Source organism: Eumetopias jubatus, unplaced genomic scaffold, assembly GCF_037043125.1.
Source record: "Eumetopias jubatus isolate StellerSeaLion01/CBP00866 unplaced genomic scaffold, mEumJub1_p1.0 scaffold_14, whole genome shotgun sequence".
Classification (NCBI taxonomy): Eukaryota; Metazoa; Chordata; class Mammalia; order Carnivora; family Otariidae; genus Eumetopias; species Eumetopias jubatus.
This window is the reverse complement of record NW_028274820.1, coordinates 93,287,563-93,308,594: the sequence shown is the minus strand read 5'-3', so window position 1 is coordinate 93,308,594 and position 21,032 is coordinate 93,287,563. Positions and strand designations below refer to the sequence as shown.

The following is a 21,032-nucleotide window of genomic DNA, read 5'->3' as shown; positions in this document are numbered from 1 at the left end:
GACTCAGAGTTCTGAATCTCCAGTTACACTTGAGGATTTGAGGGGACCATAGTCACATCTAGACTCAAGGGGGCATGTCAGGGAGGCAGATGGGCAAGACTCAGGACTAGTGTTTAGGAGACCTGATACCAGGCTGGCTGTGCCTCCAAAGAGCTGTGTGACCCTGGGCAAGTCACTTTCCCTCTCTGGGTCACATATTCTTTTGGAAAATGGGAGGCTAGGACTAGTTCAGAGGTTTTCCAATGATGACTGGCCAGAGCCCCAGTATGGAAAGCAGATGAAAAGGGACTGTCACTTGCTACCCTTTGCCCACAGTGACCTTTAGGAGCTGAGCCTAAAAGTCATTAGATCAGCAGGATGCCTGGCTGGCTCAGTAGGTAGAGCTTGTGACTCTTGATCTAGGCTGAAAATTTGAACCCTACCGTGGGTGTAGAGATTACTTAAAAAAAAAAAAAAAGTCACTGGAGCAAGTTTCTTCAAACTTTATAACTTTTTGTGACAACAAAATCCAGGACACCTAGGATCATACTCCTGGTCTATCTAAAGGGGGCCTGTAATTCCAGGTCTATTTGTGAGAAAAAAATAGTTGGTTTTCAGCTAAGTACCCCCCCACACACACAAAGCATTCTTAGCTTTATTTACTTTTTTACGTTCCTAGCTTTAAATAAAAATCCATCACTGCTCAATCGTATATAACCCATCCTTATTTATTTTTCTCCAAAATATTGGACATAGCAGTGACTATGGATAAGAGTTGTGCTAATTACCCTAAAGACACAAAAAGAAATCGGGCATTCTATCCTCCTTCCAAATGTATGCCATTCTTTTTCTTACACAATTCTCACGCTGTTTTTCAATACTAGGTTTTCCATTTTAATGTGAAGTTTAAATGAATCTCCCAACAGTTTTATGGTTATGCTTTTCTTGTATCCTACTATTTTCTGTGCTTTACCCCCCCACTCACCAGCACTGGTGAGAAGAGGAAGAGAGAAAGGGTTAGAATTTTCACTTCAATGGGCTGGTCCTTGCCAATGATAATAAAAAGCATGTGAAGACTGACTGGCCGAGATGGATGAGAAGCAGTGATCTGTGGGCTGGGTGAGGTGCGCTCATGGGAGCCCCATTACATGCCCCATTACATTCCCACACTGTTCTTACTTTCTGTTCTCTAAAATACTAGAGCAACCTCTGCCAGTCTGTAGGCCACTAAATCTAATCTGCCTGTCCCTTTTCACCACCGCCCCCAGGAAAAAAGAGGAAGATTTGCAGACCTATTGGGTGCTAAATATTTACGGACCACGTTACAGATCTGGGTCATATGGTAAGAATGTAATCATTTCAAAATGACTTTTCAATAAACACAGAGCCGACTTAAGTAAATCCACTCAGTGCCAGGGGGGAGTAAAACCACAAGGCTGACTCCAGCAATGTCTTATCTTTCTGCTACCACCACCAACCAACCAATAAATAAACCATTTTTTTTAAAGGAGAAAGAAATTATTGATGACTAGATTTTTATTTTTCATATGAGGTCACTTTCTAACCTTTTGTAGTCTGGCCTTTTTCCTCGCCACATGACAAAGTGATCCTTTGAAGTTACCAGTAATCAAATTCAATGGAATAGACTCTGGTGGTTTTCTTTGTGCCTCACTCTCTGCAGTCATGACCTTGAATACGCAAAGATTTTCTAAACAAGATACAAAAAGTGCAACTCCATTAAATTAGGAACTCTGAGCCATGAGATACCATGAGGAATCTGAGAGGTAAGGTCACCAACTGGGAGAAGAAATTTCTAAAATACCTACCAAATAAAATTTTATATATATGCAACTGTAGCAATATATAAAATTATATGTATACAATTTTTTCCAACAAGAAAAAGATACACAAACCAGTAGAGAAATAGGCAAGAGACTTGAACTGGCACTGGATCAAAAAATATATGAAAACATGCCCAACCTTAAAGTCACCAGGGAAATGCAAATTAAAACCAATGAGACACCGTTACAAATCCACTGGAATGGCTAAAATTAAATTAACTATACCAATTAACAAACCAATGAGATTAAGTATAGCAAGTGTTGGGAAGAATGTAAAGTAACTGGAACTCTCATGCACTGCTGACTGGAGTTCAAATTAAAACCACTTTGGGAAACCATTTAGAGGTATTTATCACAGTTGAAAATATGCATAGCCTATGACTCAGTAATTCCATTCGTAGCTTTATACCCAGCAGAAATGCATACATGTGTTGACCAAAATACATTTGCATGAATGTCCTTAGCATTATTTTATTTGTAACAGCCCCAAACTCTAAACCACCCACATGTCCATTCACAGTATAATGGATACACTGTGTTACAATCATAAAATAGAATACTATACAATAATGGGAAAGAGAAAACTAGTTATCTACATTCAACATGCCTGAATCTTACAAACATAATCAGCAGAGGAAGCAGACATACAGATGCATATTCTGTGATTCCATTTATATATAGATAGAAAGCAGGCAAAACTAATCAATAGTGTTTAAATTCAGGAAAGTGTCTACCTGCCTTTCTCAGATAAAATCATTATTAATAGGATGGTATGTTGCCTCTTAAGGCTTTAATTTTTAAAATACTCTCAATATTTGGAAATTGAACTAGAGCTGCTTTATTTTTTTTTAAATATTTTATTTATTTATTTGAGAAAGAGAGAGAGCCCAAGCAGGGGGGAGCACCAGTGGGAGGGGGAGAAGCAGGCTCCCCACTGAGCAGAGAGCCCCACGCGGGGCTCGATCCCAGCACCCTGGGATCATGACCCGAGCCAAAGGCAGACACTTAACCGACCGAGCCACCCAGGCGCCCCGAACTAAAGTTACTTTAATAACAAGGGGAAGCATTGTAATTATTGGGGTTTTTTTTGATACTTTGTTATGAAAATTTTCAAATGCACACAAAAGTAGAGGGTACCGTGATGACCTCTGATTGATCCATCACCCATATCTGACAGTCACGGGCAGTCCCTCATAATTGCTTCGGCTGTGTTTTCCCGTGCTGACATACTTTGAAGCAAGCCCAGGCTCCGTGACATTTCAACCTGATACTTCATTAAGAGTCTCAACTACTTGAGGACATTTTCTTAGATGATTCCACTCCTATAATTAACAGACAAGTTTAACAATCATCTCACTAATATCGGCTGATAACCAAACATTGGCGCTTTCCCCTGGTTGTCCCTCTATGCTGTTGACGGCTGGCTTTTGCAACCACTTCTGTGAAGCTAAGACGGGCACCGCCGGAGTTTCTGGGAGGCTATTTCTTTCCTTGACTTTGACACATGAACTTTTCTGTACGTTATTATAATTTTATCTCAACACAAATATTTATTAAAGAATAGACAGAAAAAAGACAGGAAGTTCATGGCCTTTAATTTTTTATTTTTTAAAAAATTATTTATTTATTTGACAGATTGGGAACACAAACAGGGGGAGTGGGAAAGGGAGAAGCAGGCTTCCCACGGATCAGGGAGCCCGATGTGGGGCTCGGATGCGGGGCTCGGGGATCATGAACCGAGTGGAAGGTAGATACTTAACAACTGAGCCACTCAGGCACCCCTTCTCCTGACCTTTAAAGATGCTTTGGGACAGGCAGAATTCTAAAGATCACTCTCCGCCCCCGCCCCCCCCCCAAGATTACCAACTCCTGTTGATTTAATCACACACTAATTTGGGTGCTGGTATGAGGGGACTGTATAGATGTAATTAAGGTTACAGGCCTTAAAATACAGAGGATATCCTGGATTAAACAGGTGGGCCCAATCCAATCACTTGAGTCTTTAAAAGTAGAGAGATTTCTCCAGCTGGGAATACAGATGGAGTGGAAGAGAAAGCGCGAGGTGAGGCGGGAGGAGAGATTCCAGAGCAGAAGGACCCGGCTCAGCGTCTCTGGCTGTGAAGACAAGGAAGGAAGGAAGCCTATAGAAACCGAGAGCAACTGGTCAAGAGTAGCAAGGGGGTGGAGCCCCATGGAGCTGAATTCTGCCCTGGATCGGGAAAGATTCTGCCCCCATCCCCAGCAAGGCCTGAGGCCCTGCCTACACTGGCATTTCTGCCTTGGGAGCCTCATGGCAGAGAAATCAGCCAGACCCACACGACTTCTGGCCTACAGAACGGAGCGCATAGATGTGTGTTCTTCTCAGCCACCGAGTTGGTGCTAATTTGTTAGAGCGGAGATAGAAAGTGAGTCCAGGCTTCAAATCTCCTTCACCGGCTGTGGGGTCCTCCCGGATCCGGCCCCAGGCTGCCCTTGCAAATCCCTTTCCCACCTGGGTTCCCGTGCATGCCTCCCTCGGGCTCCCCAGGAGAGGTGCGCCCAGCCTTTGGCGCCCCCCCCGCACCTGATGCACCCCCCCACCTGACCACTCTCCCCCTTGTCCCCTCTTCTCCCCACCTCTCCCCACCTCTGCTGGCCTGGCCCCTCCTTCAGGCCGGGGGCAGCTTTCTAATGAGCGGCTTCTCTCCCTTCCAGGGTGGGAATCTCTTTTGCCTACTACGGCGTCATCCTGGCCAGCGCCGAGCTGCTGGAGCGGGACCTGGTGTGTGGCTCGCGGTCCGGGTCCGAGTCCGAGTCCGAGTCCGGGGTGGCCGTAACCCTGCCGGACACAGAGGAGAACCACAGCCCCTGCCACTGCCACGTGTTTGCTCCCTCCGACTACCGGACCATGATTATCAGCACCGTTGGCGAAATTGCTCGTAAGCGTCGACCTCCATGTTTTGGGGGCCTTGTCTGTTTGGGGTGGGGGAGCCTGTCCTAGACGGGCTCCTGCCTGGCAGAGCTGAACAGGTCCCCTCACCTTCCTGGCTCACGTGTCTCCAGTGCAGACTGGTGTGGGGAGAAGTCTGCAGGAGTAGAGCTTTGAATTACTATATTCTATCATTCTAAGATGCGTTCCCCCCACCCCCACTTCGGACATCTCCGAAACTGAGATGTCTTTTTTTTTTTTTTTAATTTTATTTATTTATTCATGAGAGACAGAGAGAGAGAGAGGCAGAGGGAGAAGCAGGCTCCCAAGGAGTAGGGAGCCTGATGCGGGACTCGATCCCAGGACCCTGGGATCATGACGTGAGCCGAAGGCAGACGCTTAACCATCTGAGCCACCCAGGTGCCCGAAACTGAGATGTCTTACAATGGCTACTTAGATTTTAATTTGCGGCACTGTTTGCATTTTAGTAGACATAAAATAATAGTACTTAAAAATCAGTGGCCCCGTAAATTTGATGAGAAACAGTAAAACCATTTAAAATATAGATCTAGCAGGTTTGCAATTAACGATAGACCTACGTGTTATAGTCATCTTGGGCATAAAATGCCCTTTATATACACACCAGTGCTTGTCCTTCTTCGACCCACGAGAAAAAAGCGTGGGGAAGGAGTCATGAAGTGGATGACCATGGGACTGGGTTTTGTCTGGAACACACATGAGGTTCGGATGAAGTTGCCTCTTTCTGAAATGACAAGGAGGAATCCTTGCCAATGTTGGTAAATACCACTTGCTTTCGAGGTTTCAGAAACTGTCATTGTCATTTGTTTTCTAGTGAATCCTTTCAATATCCTGGGCATCAATTTCCTAGGGAGACGGCTGAGCCTTTCTATCACCATGGGATGCACAGCCTTATTCTTCCTTCTCAACATTTGCACATCAAGGTATTTCTCTCTCTGATTGCTTGAAAATAATCTAGGTTTGTGCAGTGGGTTTAAGTTGTGGTTTCCTGACCCATAGTGTTCAGTGGGCATTGGGGCAAGTCCCTTTCACCAGGGGAGTAGTGAATGGGCTGCTGGTTTGACTGGAATGGGCCTTTCCTGGTACCTGCCACTCCCCCTTCCCTCTTGCACTGACCCGGCCCTGCCTCAGCTCTCCCAGGATACAGGTGCTAGTGCAAAGCACAATCACTCCACCCACCAGGGTATTTAGGATCTTTATGCTAAGCTTCGTGGAACGTCAGGACTCTAGTTGTTTACCAAATTATCTGGACTGTTGTTGCAATAGTTCAGGGAAATAGGTAACCTACTTGTGGTGTAAAAATTCATTTCACTCTCTAATTTGCAATCCTAGGATGTCCTCAATAGTAATCTATATCCTTCTGCAAACAGCATCATTTTTGGAGGGTTGTAGCTGAAGGTGGGCTAATCTGGGGGGGCCAGGCTGCAACAGCACACTTGGGGGAGTGGGAAGGACAGATGGGGAGTTGGGTTGAAGGTTGGGGTCCAGCATTTACTTTAGGACCCCACAATCAGGCCAGGTGAGAAGCAGCACCTCCTTGGGACCCGGTTATCTGTGGGCATGTGTCAGCATTTCTAATGTTAAGCTGTGTAATGTGAGCACCTGTCAAGGCCATGGAAAGCCCTCCATGCTGCCTTTCCTAACATCTCTGGCATCTTGTTCCCTAGCTCTGGCCTGACAGGCTTCCTCTTCATGCTGAGGGCTTTGGTGGCAGCCAACTTCAACACCATCTACATTTACACTGCTGAGGTCAGTTGTGGGTTGGTTACTCCAAGACCTGCACGGCGAGCTACTTAGGGTGTCTGTCCATTGAAGACGCATCCTAGCTTCTGTTGACTTTTGACAATTTTCTAAAAGTACTCCAAGAAAATGCTAGCGGGTGGTTTGATAGTTTGCTCCATGGAGTCTAGTGAAAGCCAGTGTATGAGAGGACATTTAAGGATCCACCTTTCTCATGACACAGCATGCATGTAAAAGACCAACTCCTTGTCCCAGCACCATGTTGTGTTCCCCTCCATCTGTTATTTGCCACATGTAGCTTAAATTTGAATATAATAGCCTAAATTTGAATGATATTCTTTATGGAATTAATACATCTATTGTAAGCAGGGCACTACCTGAAGGAGCTAGAGAATTTCCTCAAACACCCACCTTAAAGAGCTAGTTTTCCTAGAAGTAATATGTGAACAGACAACTTAACAGTATTTTAATTGGTTTTGTCCTTCATTGAGCTAGAGAAAGTGGCACTACAGAGACTGGTAGGTAAAGCTGTGCTCATTTTCTTCCCCTGCCCCCAAGTTTTTATTTCAATTCTACTTAGTTAACATACTGTCTAATATTAGTTTCAGGTGTACAATATAGATTCAACACGTCCGTACAACACCCGGTGCTCATCACAAGTGCCCTCCTTAATTCCCATCACCTGTTTCCCTCATCCCTCCTCCTCTCTGTAACCAATCAGGGTGTTCTCTATAGTTAAGAGTCTGTTTCTTGGTTTGTGTCTCTTTCCCCCACCCCCATGTTCACTTGTTTTGTTTCTTAAATTCCACATAGGAGTGAAATCATACGGTATTTGTCTTTCTCTGACTGATTTCACTTAGCATAATCTTCATAGCTCCATCCATGTTGTTGCAAATGGCAAGTTTTCATTCTTCTTGATGGCTGAATAATATTCCATTGTAGATCTATGCCACATCTTTATTCATCAGTCACTGGACATTTGAGCTCTTTCCATAATTTGGCTATTGTGGACATTGCTGCTATAAACATTGGGGTGCATGTATCCTTTCAAATTAGTATTTTTGGGTAAATACCTAGTAGTGCAATTGCCGGATTGTAGGATAGTTCTATTTTTAACTTTTTGAGGAAGCTCCGTACTATTTCCAGAGTGGCTGCACCAGCTTGCATTCCCACCAACAGTGTAGGAGGGCTCCCCTTTCTCTGCATCCTCCCCAACCGCTGTTATTTCCTGTGTTGTTAATTTTAGCCATTTTGACATGTGTGAGGTGGGATCCCGTTGTGGTTATGATTTGCATTTCATGATGAGTGTTGTTGAGCATCTTTTCATATATCTGTTGGCCATCTGTATGTCTTTGGAAAAATGTCTATTGTCTTCTGCCCATTTTTTAACTGGATTATTTTGGTTTGGGTGTTGGGTTTGATGAATTCTTTATATCTTTTGGATACTAACCCTTTATCAGGTATGTCATTAGCAAATATCTTCTCCCATTCCGAAGGTTGCCTTTTAGTTTGGTTGATTGTTTCCTTTGCTATGCAGAAACTTTTTATTTTATGTAGTCCCAATAGTTTATTTTTGCTTTTGTTTCCCTTGCCTCAGGGGACGTATCTAGTAAGAAGCTGATATGGCCGATGTCAGAGAAGTGACTGCCTGTGTTCTCCAGGATTTAAACGGTTTCCTGTCTCACATTTAGGGCTTGCATCCATTTTGAATTTATTTTTGTGTATGGTGTAAGAAAGTGGTCCAGTTTCATTCTTCATGTTGCTGTCCAGTTTTCCCAACACTATTTGTTGAAGAGATGATCCTTTTTTCCATTGTATAGTCCCTACTGCTTTGTCGAAGATTAATTGATCATACAGTTTCTGGGCTCTCTGTTCCATTGATGTGTGTGTCCTTTTTTGTGCCAGTACCATACTGTCTTGATCACTACAGCTTTGTAATAGAGCTTGAAGTCCAGAATTATGATGCCTCCAATTTTGCTTTTCTTTTTCAAGATTGCTTTGGCTATTTAGGGTCTTTTGTGGTTCCATACAAATTTTAGGATTATTTCATCTAGCTCTGTGAAAAATACCGGTGGTATTTTCATAGGGATTGCATTAAATGTGTGATTGCTCTGGGTGATATAGGCATTTTAACAATATTTGTTTTTCCAATCCATGAGCGTGGAATATTTTTCCATGTCTTTGTGTCATCTTCAGTTTCTTTGACCAGTGTTTTGTAGTTTTCAGAGTACAGGTCTTTGACCTCTTTAGTTAGGTTTATTCCTAGGTATCGGGTTTTGATGCAATTGCAAATGGGTTCAATTTCTTGATTTCTCTTTCTGCTGCTTCATTATTGGTGTATAGAAATGCAACAGATTTCTGTATATTGATTTTGTATGCTGCCACGTTATTGAATTTGTGTATCCATTCTAGCAATTTTTTGGTGGAGTCTTCTGGGTTTTCTATAGAGTATCACATCTGCAAATAGTGAAAGTTTGACTCCTTCCTTGCCAATTTTGATGCCTTTTATTTCTTTTTGTTGTATGATTGCTGAGGCTAGGACTTCCAGTACTATGTTAAATAACAGTGGTGAGAGTGGACATTCCTGTCTTGTTCCTTACTGTAGAGGAAAAGTTCTCAATTTTCCTCAGTGAGAATGATACTAGCTGTGGGTTTTCATATACTGCCTTTATTATGTTGAGTTATGTTCCCTCTAACTCTGCTTTGTTGAGGGTTTTTATCATGAATGGATGTTGAAAGGATCCTATGGTTCTTACTCTTTTATTAATGCGGTGTATGTATCCAGTTGATGGATGTGCAAATGCTGAACCACGTTTGAAGCCCAGGAATGAATCCCACCTGATAGTGGTGGATGATTCTTTTAATGTACTGTTGGATTCTATTTGCTAGTATTTTATTAAGAATTTTTGTACCCGTGTTCATTAGAGATATTGGCCTGTAGTTTTGTTTTTTAGTGGAGTCTTTTATCTTGTTTTGTTTTGTTTGTCACCATACATTACATCATTAGTTTTTGATGTAATGTTCCATGATTCATTGTTTGCGTATAACACCCAGTGCTCCCTTCAATACATGTCCTCTTTAATACCCATCACCAGGCTAACCCATCCCCCCACCTTATCCCCCTCCCCTCTAGAACCCTCAGTTTGTTTCTCAGAGTCCATAGTCTCATGGTTCGTCTCCCCCTCCGATTTCCCCCCTTCATTTTTCCCTTCCTACTATCTTCTTTTTTTTTTTTTAAATATAATATATTATTTGTTTCAGGGGTACAGGTCTGTGATTCAGCAGTCTTACACAATTCACAGCGCTCACCATAGCACATACCCTCCCCAGTGTCTATCACCCAGCCACCCCATCCCTCCCACCCCCCTCCCCTCCAGCAACCCTCAGTTTGTTTCCTGAGATTAAGAGTCTCTTATGGTTTGTCTCCCTCTCTGGTTTCATTTTGTTTCATTTTTTTCCTCCCTTCCCCTATGATCCTCTGTCTTGTTTCTCAAATTCCTCATATCAGTGAGATCATATGATACTTGTCTTTCTCTGATTGATTTATTTCCCTTAGCATAATATGCTCTAGGTCCATCCACATTGTTGTAAATGGTAAGATTTTTTTTTGATGGCTGCATAATATTCCATTGTGTGGTATGTATATGTGTGTCTGTGTATACACACACACACACACCACATTTTCTTTATCCATTCATCTGTTGTTGGACATCTTGGCTCTTTCCATAGTTCGGCTATTGTGGACATTGCTGCTATAAACATCAGGGTGCACGTACCCCTTCGGATCCCTACATTTGTATCTTTGGGGTAAATACCCGGTAGTGCAATTGCTGGGTTGTAGGGTAGCTCTATTTTCAACTTTTTGAGGAACCTCCATACTGTTTTCCAGAGTGGCTGCGCCAGCTTGCATTCCTACCAACAGTGTAGGAGGGTTTCCCTTTCTCCGCATCCTCGTCAACATCTGTTGTTTCCTGACGTGTTAATTTTAGCCATTCTGACTGGTGTGAGGTAGTATCTCATTGAGGTTTTGATTTGTATTTCCCTGATGCCGAATGATGTTGAACACTTTTCCATGTGTCTGTTGGCCATTTGGATGTCTTCTATGCACAAATGTCTGTTCATGTCTTCCCATTTCTTGATTTGATTATTTGTCCTTTGGGTGTTGAGTTTGATAAGTTCCTTATAGATTTTTGGATACTAACCCTTTATCTGATATGTCATTTGCAAATATCTTCTCCCATTCTGTTAGTTGTCTTTTGCTTTTGTTGATTGTTTCCTTTGCTGTGCAAAAACTTTTTATCTTGATGAAGTTCCAGTAGTTCATTTTTGCCCTTGCTTCCCTTGCCTTTGGCGATGTGTTTAGGAAGAAGTTGCTGCGGCTGAGGTTGAAGAGGTTGCTACCTGTGTTCTCAAGGATTTTGATGGATTCCTGCCTCACACTGAGGTCTTTCATCCATTTTGAGTCTATTTTTGTGTGTGGTGTAAAGAAATGGTCCAGTTTCATCCTGGACCATGTGTGGTTGTCCAATTTTCCCAACACCATTTGTTGAAGAGACTTTTTTCCACTGGACATTCTTTCCTGCTTTGTCAAAGATTAGTTGACCATAGAGTTGAGGGTCCATTTCTGGGCTCTCGATTCTGTTCCATTGATCTATGTGTCTGTTTTTGTGCCAGTACCATACTGTCTTGATGATTACAGTTTTGTAATAGAGCTTGAAGTCTGGAATTGTGATGCCACCGGCTTTGCTTTTCTTTTTCAACATTCCTCTGGCTCTTCAGGGTCTTTTGTGGTTCCATACAAATTTTAGGATTATTTGTTCCATATCTGAAAAAAGTTGATGTTATTTTGATAGGGATTGCATTAAATGTGTAGATTGCTCTAGGTAGCATAGATGTTTTCACGATATTTTTTCTTCCACTCCATGAGCATGGAACATTATTCCATTTCTTTGTGTGTTCCTCAATTTCTTTCATGAGTATTCTGTAGTTTTCTGAGTACAGATCCTTTGCCTCTTTGGTTAGATTTATTCCTAGGTATCTTATGGTTTTGGGTGCAATTGTAAATGGGACCGACTCCTTAATTTCTCTTCTGTCTTGTTGTTGGTGTATAGAAATGCCACTGATTTCTGTGCATTGATTTTATATCCTGCCACTTTACTGAATTCCTGTATGAGTTCTAGCAGTTTGGGATCAAGTCTCTTGGGTTTGTTACATAAAGTATCATATCATCTGCAAAGAGTGAGAGTTTGATTTCTTCTTTGCTGATTCGGATGCCTTTTATTTCTTTTTGTTGTCTGATTGCTGAGGCTAGGACTTCTAATACTATGTTGAATAGCAGTGGTGAGAGTGGACATCCCTGCCATGTTCCCGACCTTAGGGGAAAAGCTCTCAGTTTTTCCCCATTGAGAATGATATTTGCTGTGGGTTTTTCACAGATGGCTTTTATGATATTGAGGTATGTACCCTCTGTCCCTACACTCTGAAGAGTTTTAATCAAGAAAGGATGCTGTACTTTGTCAAATGCTTTTTCTGTATCTATTGAGAGGATCATGTGGTTCTTTCTTTTATTAATGTATTGTATCACATTGATTGATTTGCAGATGTTGAACCAACCTTGCAGCCTAGGAATAAATCCCATTGGTCATGGTGAATAATCCTTTTAATGTGCTGTTGTCTCCTATTGGCTAGTATTTTGGTGAGAATTATTGTATCCATGTTCATCAGGAATATTGGTCTGTAGTTCTCCTTTTTGATGGGGTCTTTCTCTGGTTTTTGGGATCAAGGTAATGGTGGCCTCATAAAATGAGTTTGGAAGTTTTCCTTCCATTTCTATTTTTTGGAACAGTTTCAGAAGAATAGGTATTAATTCTTCTTTAAATGTTTGCTAGAAATCCCCTGGGAAGCCATCTGGCCCTGGGCTCTTGTTTGTTGGGAGACTTTTGATGACTGCTTCAATTTCCGTAGTGGTTATAGGTCTGTTCAGGTTTTCTATTTCTTCCTGGTTCAGTTTTGATAGTTTATAGGTCTCTAGGAATGAATCCATTTCTTCCACATTGTCTAATTTGCTGGCATAGAGTTGCTCATAATATGTTCTTATGATTGTTTGTATTTCTTTGGTGTTGGTTGTGATCTCTTCTCTTTCATGATTTTATTTATTTGGGTCATTCTCTCTTTTCTTCTTGATAAGTCTGGCCAGGGGTTTATCAATCTTGTTAATTCTTTCAAAGAACCAGCTCCTAGTTTCGTTGATTTGTTCTACTGTTCTTTTGGTTTCTATTTCATTGATTTCTGCTCTGATCTTTATTTCTCTTCTGCTGGGTTTGGACTTTATTTGCTGTTCTTTTTCCAGCTCCTTTAGATGTAGGGTTAGGTTGTGTATTTGTATTTGAGACCTTTCTTGTTTTTTGAGAAAGGCAAGAGGACTGCCTTTGCTGCATCCCAAAGATTTTGAACAGTTGTGTTTTCATTTTCATTTGTTTCCATGAATTTCTTTAATTCTTTTTTAATTTCCTGGTTGACCCGTTCACACTCTTTAGTAGGATGCTCTTTAGCCTCCATGTATTTGAGTTCTTTCTGACTTTTCTCTTGTGATTAAGTTCTAGTTCCAAAGCATTGTGATCTGAAAATATGCAGGGAATGATCCCAGTCTTTTGGTACCAGTTGAGACCTGATTTGTGACCTAGGATGCGATCTATTCTGGAGAATGTTCCGTGGGCACTAGAGAAGAATGTGTATCCTGTTGCTTTGGGATGGAATGTTCTGAATATATCTGTGAAGTCCATTTGGTCCAAGCCTTTATTTCCTTGTTGATCTTTTGCTTAGATGATCTGTCCATTTCAGTGAGGGGGGTGTTAAAGTCCCCTACTATTATTGTATTATTGTTGATATGTATCTTTGCTTTTGTTATTAATTGCCTCATATAATTGGCTGCTCCCATGTTAGGGGCATAGATATTTAACATTGTTAGATCCTCTTGTTGAATAGACCCTTTAAGTAGGATATAGTGTCCTTCCTCATCTCTTATTATAGTCTTCTAATTTGTCCGTTATAAGGATTATCACCCCAGCTTTCTTTTGATGTGCATTATCATGGTAAATGGTTTTCCACCCCCTCACTTTCAATCTGGAGGTGTCTTTGGGTCTAAAATGAGTCTCTTGCATGCACCATATTGATGGGTTTTGTTTTTTTATCCAATCTGATACCCCCTGTCATTTGATTGGGGCATTTAACCCATTTACATTCAAAGTAACTATTGAAAGATATGAATTTAGTGCCAATGTATTGCCTGTAAAGTGACTGTTACTGTATTTTGTCTCTATTCCTTTCTGGTCTATGTTACTTTTATGCTCTCTTTGCTTAGAGGACCCCTTTCAATATTTCTTGTATGGCTGGTTTGGTGTTTGCAAATTCTTTCAGTTTTTGTTTGTCTTGGAAGCTTTTTATCTCTCCTCTTATTTTCAGTGACAGGCTAGCTGGATATAGTATTGTTGGCTGCATATTTTTCTCATTTAGTGCTCTGAATATATCATGCCATTCCTTTCTGTCCTGCCAGGTCTCTGTGGATAGGTCTGCTGCCAGTCTAATGTTTCTACCATTGTAGTTACAGACCTCTTGTCCCGAGCTGCTTTCAGGAATTTCTCTTTGTCTCTGAGACTTGTAAGTTTTACTCTTAGATGTTGGGGTGTTGACCTATTTTTATTGATTTTTTTTTTTTTGAGTGGGGTTCTCTGTGCCTCCTGGATTTTGATGCCTGTTTCCTTCCTCAAATTAGGGAAGTTCTCTGCTATAATTTGCTCCAATATACCTTCTGCCCCCCTCTCTCTCTTCCTTCTTCTGGGATCCCAAGTATTCTAATACTGTTTCATCTTATGGTGTCACTTATCTCACGAATTCTGCCCTTGTGATCCAGTAGTTTATCTCTTTTTTCTCAGCTTCTTTATTCTCCATCTTTTGGTGTTCTATATCACTAATTCTCTCTTCTGCCTCTTTTATCCTAGCAGTTAGAGGCTCCATTTTTTATTGCACCTCATTAATAGCCTTTTTGATTTCGACTTGGTTAGATTTTAGTTCTTTTATTTCTCCAGAAAGGGATTCTCTAGTATCTTCCATGGTTTTTTCAAGTCCAGCTAGTATCTTTATAATCGTCCTTCTGAACTCTAGTTCCAACATCTTATTAATGTACGTATTGATTAGGTCCCTGGCAGTTGGTACTGCCTCTTGGTTTTTTTTTTTTTTTTTTTGAGGTGAGTTTTTCCATCTTGTCATTTTGTCCAGAGGAGAATAGATGAATGAGAGAACAGAATACTAACAGGGTAACATAGACCCCAGAAAAATATACACTAAATAAATCAGAAGAGACCTGAAACCAGGGGAAAAGAAAAAAGAATATGATCAGGCTGGCGAATAGATCAGTGCCACACACTAGATTTTGGGCATGTTTTGGTCTGTTAGAAGAAACTGCCTCACAAAATTTTAAAGAAAGAAAAACTTATATAGGTACAAAAATAAGAGTAACTATGGTGAAGGGATGGAATATGATGGTAAAGATGAAAATTATAAAAGATTTTATGAAAGGAATTGATAAGAAGTTGGTTGAAAAAAGCAGAAAAATTTAAACAAAACAAAACACACACACACACACACACACACAAACCACACACACAAAAAAAGGGAGAGAATGTGATCAGGCAGGAGACTAGAACAAGCCATATACCAGAGATTTAGGGTATATTTTGGTCTGTTAGAAGAAACTGTATCCCAAAATTTTAAAGAGAGAAAAACTTATATATATACAAAAAATAGGGTTAACTACAATGAAGGGATAGAATATGACTCTAAAAATGAAAAATCTTTAAGATGTTGGTTGAAAAAGGGAAAAAGAAAAATAAAAAAAAATAGAAAAAGAGAAAAAAGAAAATTAAAAAAATTAACTTTGAAAGACTAAAGAATCATGGTAAAAAAAAAAAAAGCCATGAATTCTATGTGCAGTATTCCCCTAGAGCTGGAGTTCTGCATTCTCATTGATCGGTAAACTTGGTCTTGGCCGGCTGTTCTTTGCTGATCTTCTGGGGGAGGGGGTGTTGCCGTGGTTCGCAAATGTCTTTGCCGGAGGCGGAATTGCCCCGCCCTTGTCGGTCCCGGCTAAGCAATCAGCTCGGGTTTGCTCTCGGGAGCTTTTGTTCCCTGCAAGCTCTCGGTACAGCTTTGGAGGATGAGAGTGAAAATGGTGGCCTCCCAATCTCTGCCCGGAGGAGCTGAGAACTCGGGGCCCCGCTCCTCAGTGCGCCCCCAGAGAAAAGCAGTCACTCCCGTCTCCCCGGTCTCCGGCCGCACTCCGTGCTCACCCGGCCTGTGACCGAGCGTTTCTATGTCTGGCACCCGACCCCGTGTGGAGTCTCCAAACCCAGCAGATCCCTGCGGTGCGCTCCCGCGCCGCTCCTCCCAGGGGAGGAAGAGGAGTCTCCCCGGCTCTGCCGCTTGTTGGGTCCCTGCTGGAGGAGCAGTGGCCCGACTGGGCCGCGGATCACGGTTTATGGCCACCCCGAGCTGAGAGCCCGCGCCTCGGCTCCGTCTCTGCAGCCGGCTTCCCTGCTCTGATACCTGGGAGCTCTGCCGCACTCAGGCTCCCCCGGTCTTTCTGTGACCCTGAGGTCCTGAGACCACACTGTCCCGGGAGGGTTCCACCCCCCGCTTAGCCACTGGAGCGACGTCCCTCCGTGGAGCCGACTTCTAAAAGGTCCGATTTTGTGCTCCGCGGCTCTAGCACTTGCCAGAAGCGGCCGCTGGAAGCCCCCTCCCCCGCCGTCTATCCTCCCGAATATCGCCTCGGATTCACTCCTCCGCACGTCCTACCTTCCAGAAAGTGGTCGCTCTTCTGTTCAGAGAGTTGTTGCTATTCTTTTCTTCAATCTTCTGTTGAGTTCGTAGGTGTTCAGAATGGTTTGATAACTGTCTAGCTGTATTCCTGGGACCAGACGGAATTTAGATCTCCTACTCCTCCTTGTCATTTCAGAAAGAGGCAACTTCATCTGAACCTCATGTGTGTTCCAGCCAAAACCCAGTCCCATGGTCATCCACTTCATGACTCCTTCCCCATGCTTGTTCCTTTGTTTGTAATTGTTTTATATATTTGGGTGCTCCCACTTTGGGGGCATAAATATTTACAATTGTTAGATCTTCTTGTTGGTTAGACTCCTTTATTATGACAGAGTGCCCTTCATCTCTTGTTACAGTCTTTGGCTTAAAATCTAGTTCAGAGGGGAAGATGAACCATGAGAGACTATGGACTCTGAGAAACAAACTGAGGGTTCTAGAGGGGAGCGGGGTGGGGGGATGGGTCAGCCTGGTGATGGGTATTAAGGAGGGCACGTTCTGCGTGGAGCACTGGGTGTTATGCACAAACAATGACTCATAGAACACTACATCAAAAACTAATGTATGGTGATTAACATAACAATAAAAAATTTAAAGAAAAAAAAATCTAGTTTGTCCAACATAAGTACTGCTACTCTGACCTTTTTTTGACACTCATTTGCCTGATAAATGTTTCTCCATCCCCTCACTTTCCATCTGCAGGTGTCTTTAGGTCTAAATTATGTCTCTTACAGGCAGCATATAGATGGGTCTTGTTTTTGTATCCATTCTGACACCCTGTCTTTTGATAGGAGCATTTAGTCCATTTACGTCTAGGGTAATTTTTGAAATGTATTTAGTGCCATTTTATGGTTTTGTGGTTGTTTCTGGAGTTTCTCTGTTCCTTTCTTTGTTACTTTTGGTCTCTCCACTCAAAGAATCCCTTTCAATATTGTTTGCAGGGCTGGTTTAGTGGTCACAAACTTCTTTAGTTTTTGTTTGGGAAACTCTTTCTCTCTCCTTCTATTCTGAATGATAGCCTTGCTGGATAGAGAGTATTCTTGGCTGCAGATTTTTCCCACTCAGCACTTAGAATATATCATGCCACTTTCTTTTGGCTTGCCAAGTTTCTGTTGAGACCTCTGCAGCTAGATTTATGGGTCTTCCCTTGTAAGTTAGGGACTTCTTTTTGTTGTTGCTTTTAGGATTTTTTTCTTGATCACTGTATTTGCAAATTTAGCTACAATATGTCTGGGTGTTGGCCTGCTGTTGATTTTGATGGGCGTTCTCTGTGCCTCCTGGATCTGGATGCCTGTTTCCTTCCCCAGATTTGGGAAGTTTTCAGCTCTTAATTCCTCAAGTAAATTTTCACCCCCTTCTCTTTCCCTTCCTCTTCTGGAATTCCTAGGATGCTGATGTTACTGCATTTGACGGAGTCATGGAGTTTCCTAAGTCTATTCTCATCTATAATTGTTCTTTTTCTCTTTTGTTTGGCTTCATTATTTTCTATTTTATCTTCTGTATCACTCATTCATTCCTCAGCTTCTCCAGCCTTGTTCAGTGCATTCAGTCTGTTTCTATTATCAGTTACTGCATTTTTCATTTCTGACTGATTCTTTAACTCTTTCATCTCTGTGGTAAGGGCCTCCCTGAAGTCTTCCATTCTCTTCTAAAGCCAATGAGTATCCTTAAAATTGTTGCTTCAGATTCTCCATCAGGCATGTTACTTACATGTGTCTCACTTAGATTTGTGGCCCTGAGCTTATCTTGTTGTTTCATTTGGGAGGAATTCCTCCATCTTGACATTTTGTCTAACTCTGTCTTATTCTGTGTTAGAAGAGCCTGTTAGGTTTCCTACTCCTGAGAGTAATGGCTTTATGAAGAAGGGGTCCTATGGTGTCCAGGGCCTGGCCCTTTAGGTATCTCTGGCATGTGCTGCGTGCACTCTGCTGCTGTGTGCTGGCTTCTCTGTCCTTCAGGCCAGTCGTCTGCAGAGGCTCCTTGCCTGCAGTGGGCAGTGTTTGGTCCTTAGCCAGAATGTGGTGGGTTTTAACTAGGTGTGCTCTGGTCACCTGTCAAATGAGACCTGATGTTATTTCCACAAGAATAGAAGCCTTGAGAACTCTCTGGTCAGGAGATGTGGTGGTGGGGGTGGGGGTTTCCGCTGGTCTTCTGGGGAAGGGTACCAGTGCACTGGGCCTGAGGCATACTCGCCCAAGGAGGGCAGTCCAAGCAGAGTACGGGGGGTGGGGGTGGGGGCTGCATTTGTTTTCATCTCAGGAAACATAGAAGTCTCTTCAGCTTACAGATATGTCCTGTCCAAACCATTAAAGCCGCAGAAAAATACTCTTTTCTCCCCATATAGATAAAAATAGGGAATTGACATATTTGATCTGTGTAATACAGTGTGCTTCTAAAGTTACATTTGAAATATTCAACTTAACATATTTTGGAATAAATTATTTTAAAAGGTCATTTCTAAGTAAATATTTTGATACTTTCTAAAAAAATCAAAAGCGTGTACCTAAAGATGATTGCCTTCTATTATTCCACTCAGAATTGTCAAAACAGGAACAAAAGACTTATTTTCTTAACTCTGATATCATTATGTGTCTGAGTCCATTGTTTTCAGTTATATCCAGCAGCTTCATTTTCTGGAAAAAGAAAAACTCTTGAAAAAGGCACTCCACTCCCAGACCTTCTCTTAAAAATACAGCAGTGTCCACTGAGGCCAGACAGCTTCTTGACTTTTCATTTGACAGATGGTGCTTAACAAAATGTGACCAAGTAAAGAGGCTATGTGCTTTGCTTTAGTGAATAAATTAAAAAGTATTGGTATTATATAGCTTTAAGAGAATTCTTGAGTTTTGAAAAACCATTCTTTCATAAAGCATTCTCCCCATAAATTGTTAAGTACTATTTGCTTATTAAACTTCTGCCAGTTCGTGGAGGGTGTTATGCTGAGCGAAATAAGTCAATCAGGGAAAGACATGTATCATATGACCTCACTGATATGAGGAATCCTTAATCTCAGGAAACAAACTGAGGGTTGCTGGAGTGATGGGGGGTGGGAGGGATGGGGTGGCTGGGTGATAGACATTGGGGAGGGTATGTGCTATGGTGAGCGCTGTGAATTGTGCAAGACTGTTGAATCACAGATCTGTACTTCTGAAACAAATAATGCAATATATGTTAAGAAAAAAAAAATAGCAGGAGGGGAAGAATGAAGGGGAGTAAGTCGGAGGGGGAAACGAACCATGAGAGACGATGGACTCTGAAAAACAAACTGAGGGTTCTAGAGGGGAGGGGGGTAGGGGGATGGGTTAGCCTGGTGATGGGTATTAAAGAGGGCACGTTCTGTGTGGAGCACTGGGTGTTATGCACAAACAATGAGTCATGGAACACTACATCAAAAACTAATGATGTAATGTATGGTGACTAACATAACAATAAAAAATAAAAAAAACCACTTCTGCCAGTTCCTAGAAGAGCTTAGAATTAAGGAAGTACAGATCAATGAAGTCTTGTAATAAGTGTAAGAAAGTTACATCAAGAAAGTAGATTATGGGGGCGCCTGGGTGGCTCAGTCGGTTGGGCCTCTGCCTTCGGCTCAGGTCATGATCCCAGGGGCCTGGGGTCCACGCCCCCATATCTATCTCCCTGTTTAGTGGGGAGCCTGCTTCTCCCTCTCCCTCTGTCCCTCCTCCCTGTTTATGCTCTCTCTCAAAATCTTTTTTAAAAGTAGATTAATGCCATAAAATTCTATTTTTTAAAAATTATGCTCCATACTCAATATGGGGCTTGAATTCAGTATGCTGAGATTGAGTCACGTGCTCTCCTGACTAAGGCAGTCAGGTGCCCCTCTGTCATAAGGTTCAGCAACAAGAATGTCATGAATGATGTTGCATGTACCCGGCATGCTTGTCAATTCTTTTCATTGTGTTAGAAGTTTCACTGAATCATCATTTGGGGAGGATTTTCTTTTTTCTTTTTTAAAAATTTATTAAAGTGTGCGAGCATGAGTGGGAGGGGCAGAGGGAGAGGGAAAATCTTTTTTTTTTTTAAGATTTTATTTTTTTTGAGAGTGAGAGGGAGAGCATACGTGCACAGAGGGAGAGGGAGAAGCAGACTCTCCACTGACCAGAGAGCCTGACATGGGACTTGATCCCAGGACTGCAAGATCATGACCTGAGGTGGAGACAAGATGCTTAACCAACTGAGCCACCCAGGCGCCCCTCCAGAGAGAGAGTCTTAAGCAGACTCTGCACTGATCTCACGGCCCTGAGATAAAGACCTGAGCCAAAACCAGGAGGCAGATGCTTAACCACCTGAACCACCCAGGTGTCCCTTGGGGAGGATTTTCTTTACTTCTGGTGGGACCACTTTATACATTTATAGATCTGAAATGGAAGGCTTCTCTTTGATTCCAGAGCTTACCTTTTTGAAATTATATTTGGAATATTCAATTAAACATATTTTGGAATTTGGTCATTAAATGATAATTTCTAAGTGTTTATTTTTCTGATACTTAAAAATTCAAAGTTGTGTGCCTGAGAACACAAATGTCCTGTATTTCATATCCTACATACCTGTATAGAGTATCTGGTGTTTGATGTATACCTCCCCCTGGCTGGGGGAGGAAGGGCAGAGGACTTGAGAAAGTAGGAGTCCAA

At 42.0% G+C, this 21,032-nt stretch overlaps 1 protein-coding gene across 1 annotated transcript in view; it reads left to right on the top strand.

The window, feature by feature from the left end:
- Positions 1 to 21,032, top strand: part of SVOPL (SVOP like) — a 69,592-nt gene that overhangs the window by 25,812 nt on the left and 22,748 nt on the right. The window contains exons 9-12 of the mRNA XM_028106354.2: positions 1,248 to 1,321; positions 4,515 to 4,738; positions 5,582 to 5,690; positions 6,435 to 6,516. Coding sequence (XP_027962155.2) covers positions 1,248 to 1,321; positions 4,515 to 4,738; positions 5,582 to 5,690; positions 6,435 to 6,516 — 489 coding nt within the window. The remainder of the gene's footprint in view (positions 1 to 1,247; positions 1,322 to 4,514; positions 4,739 to 5,581; positions 5,691 to 6,434; positions 6,517 to 21,032) is intronic.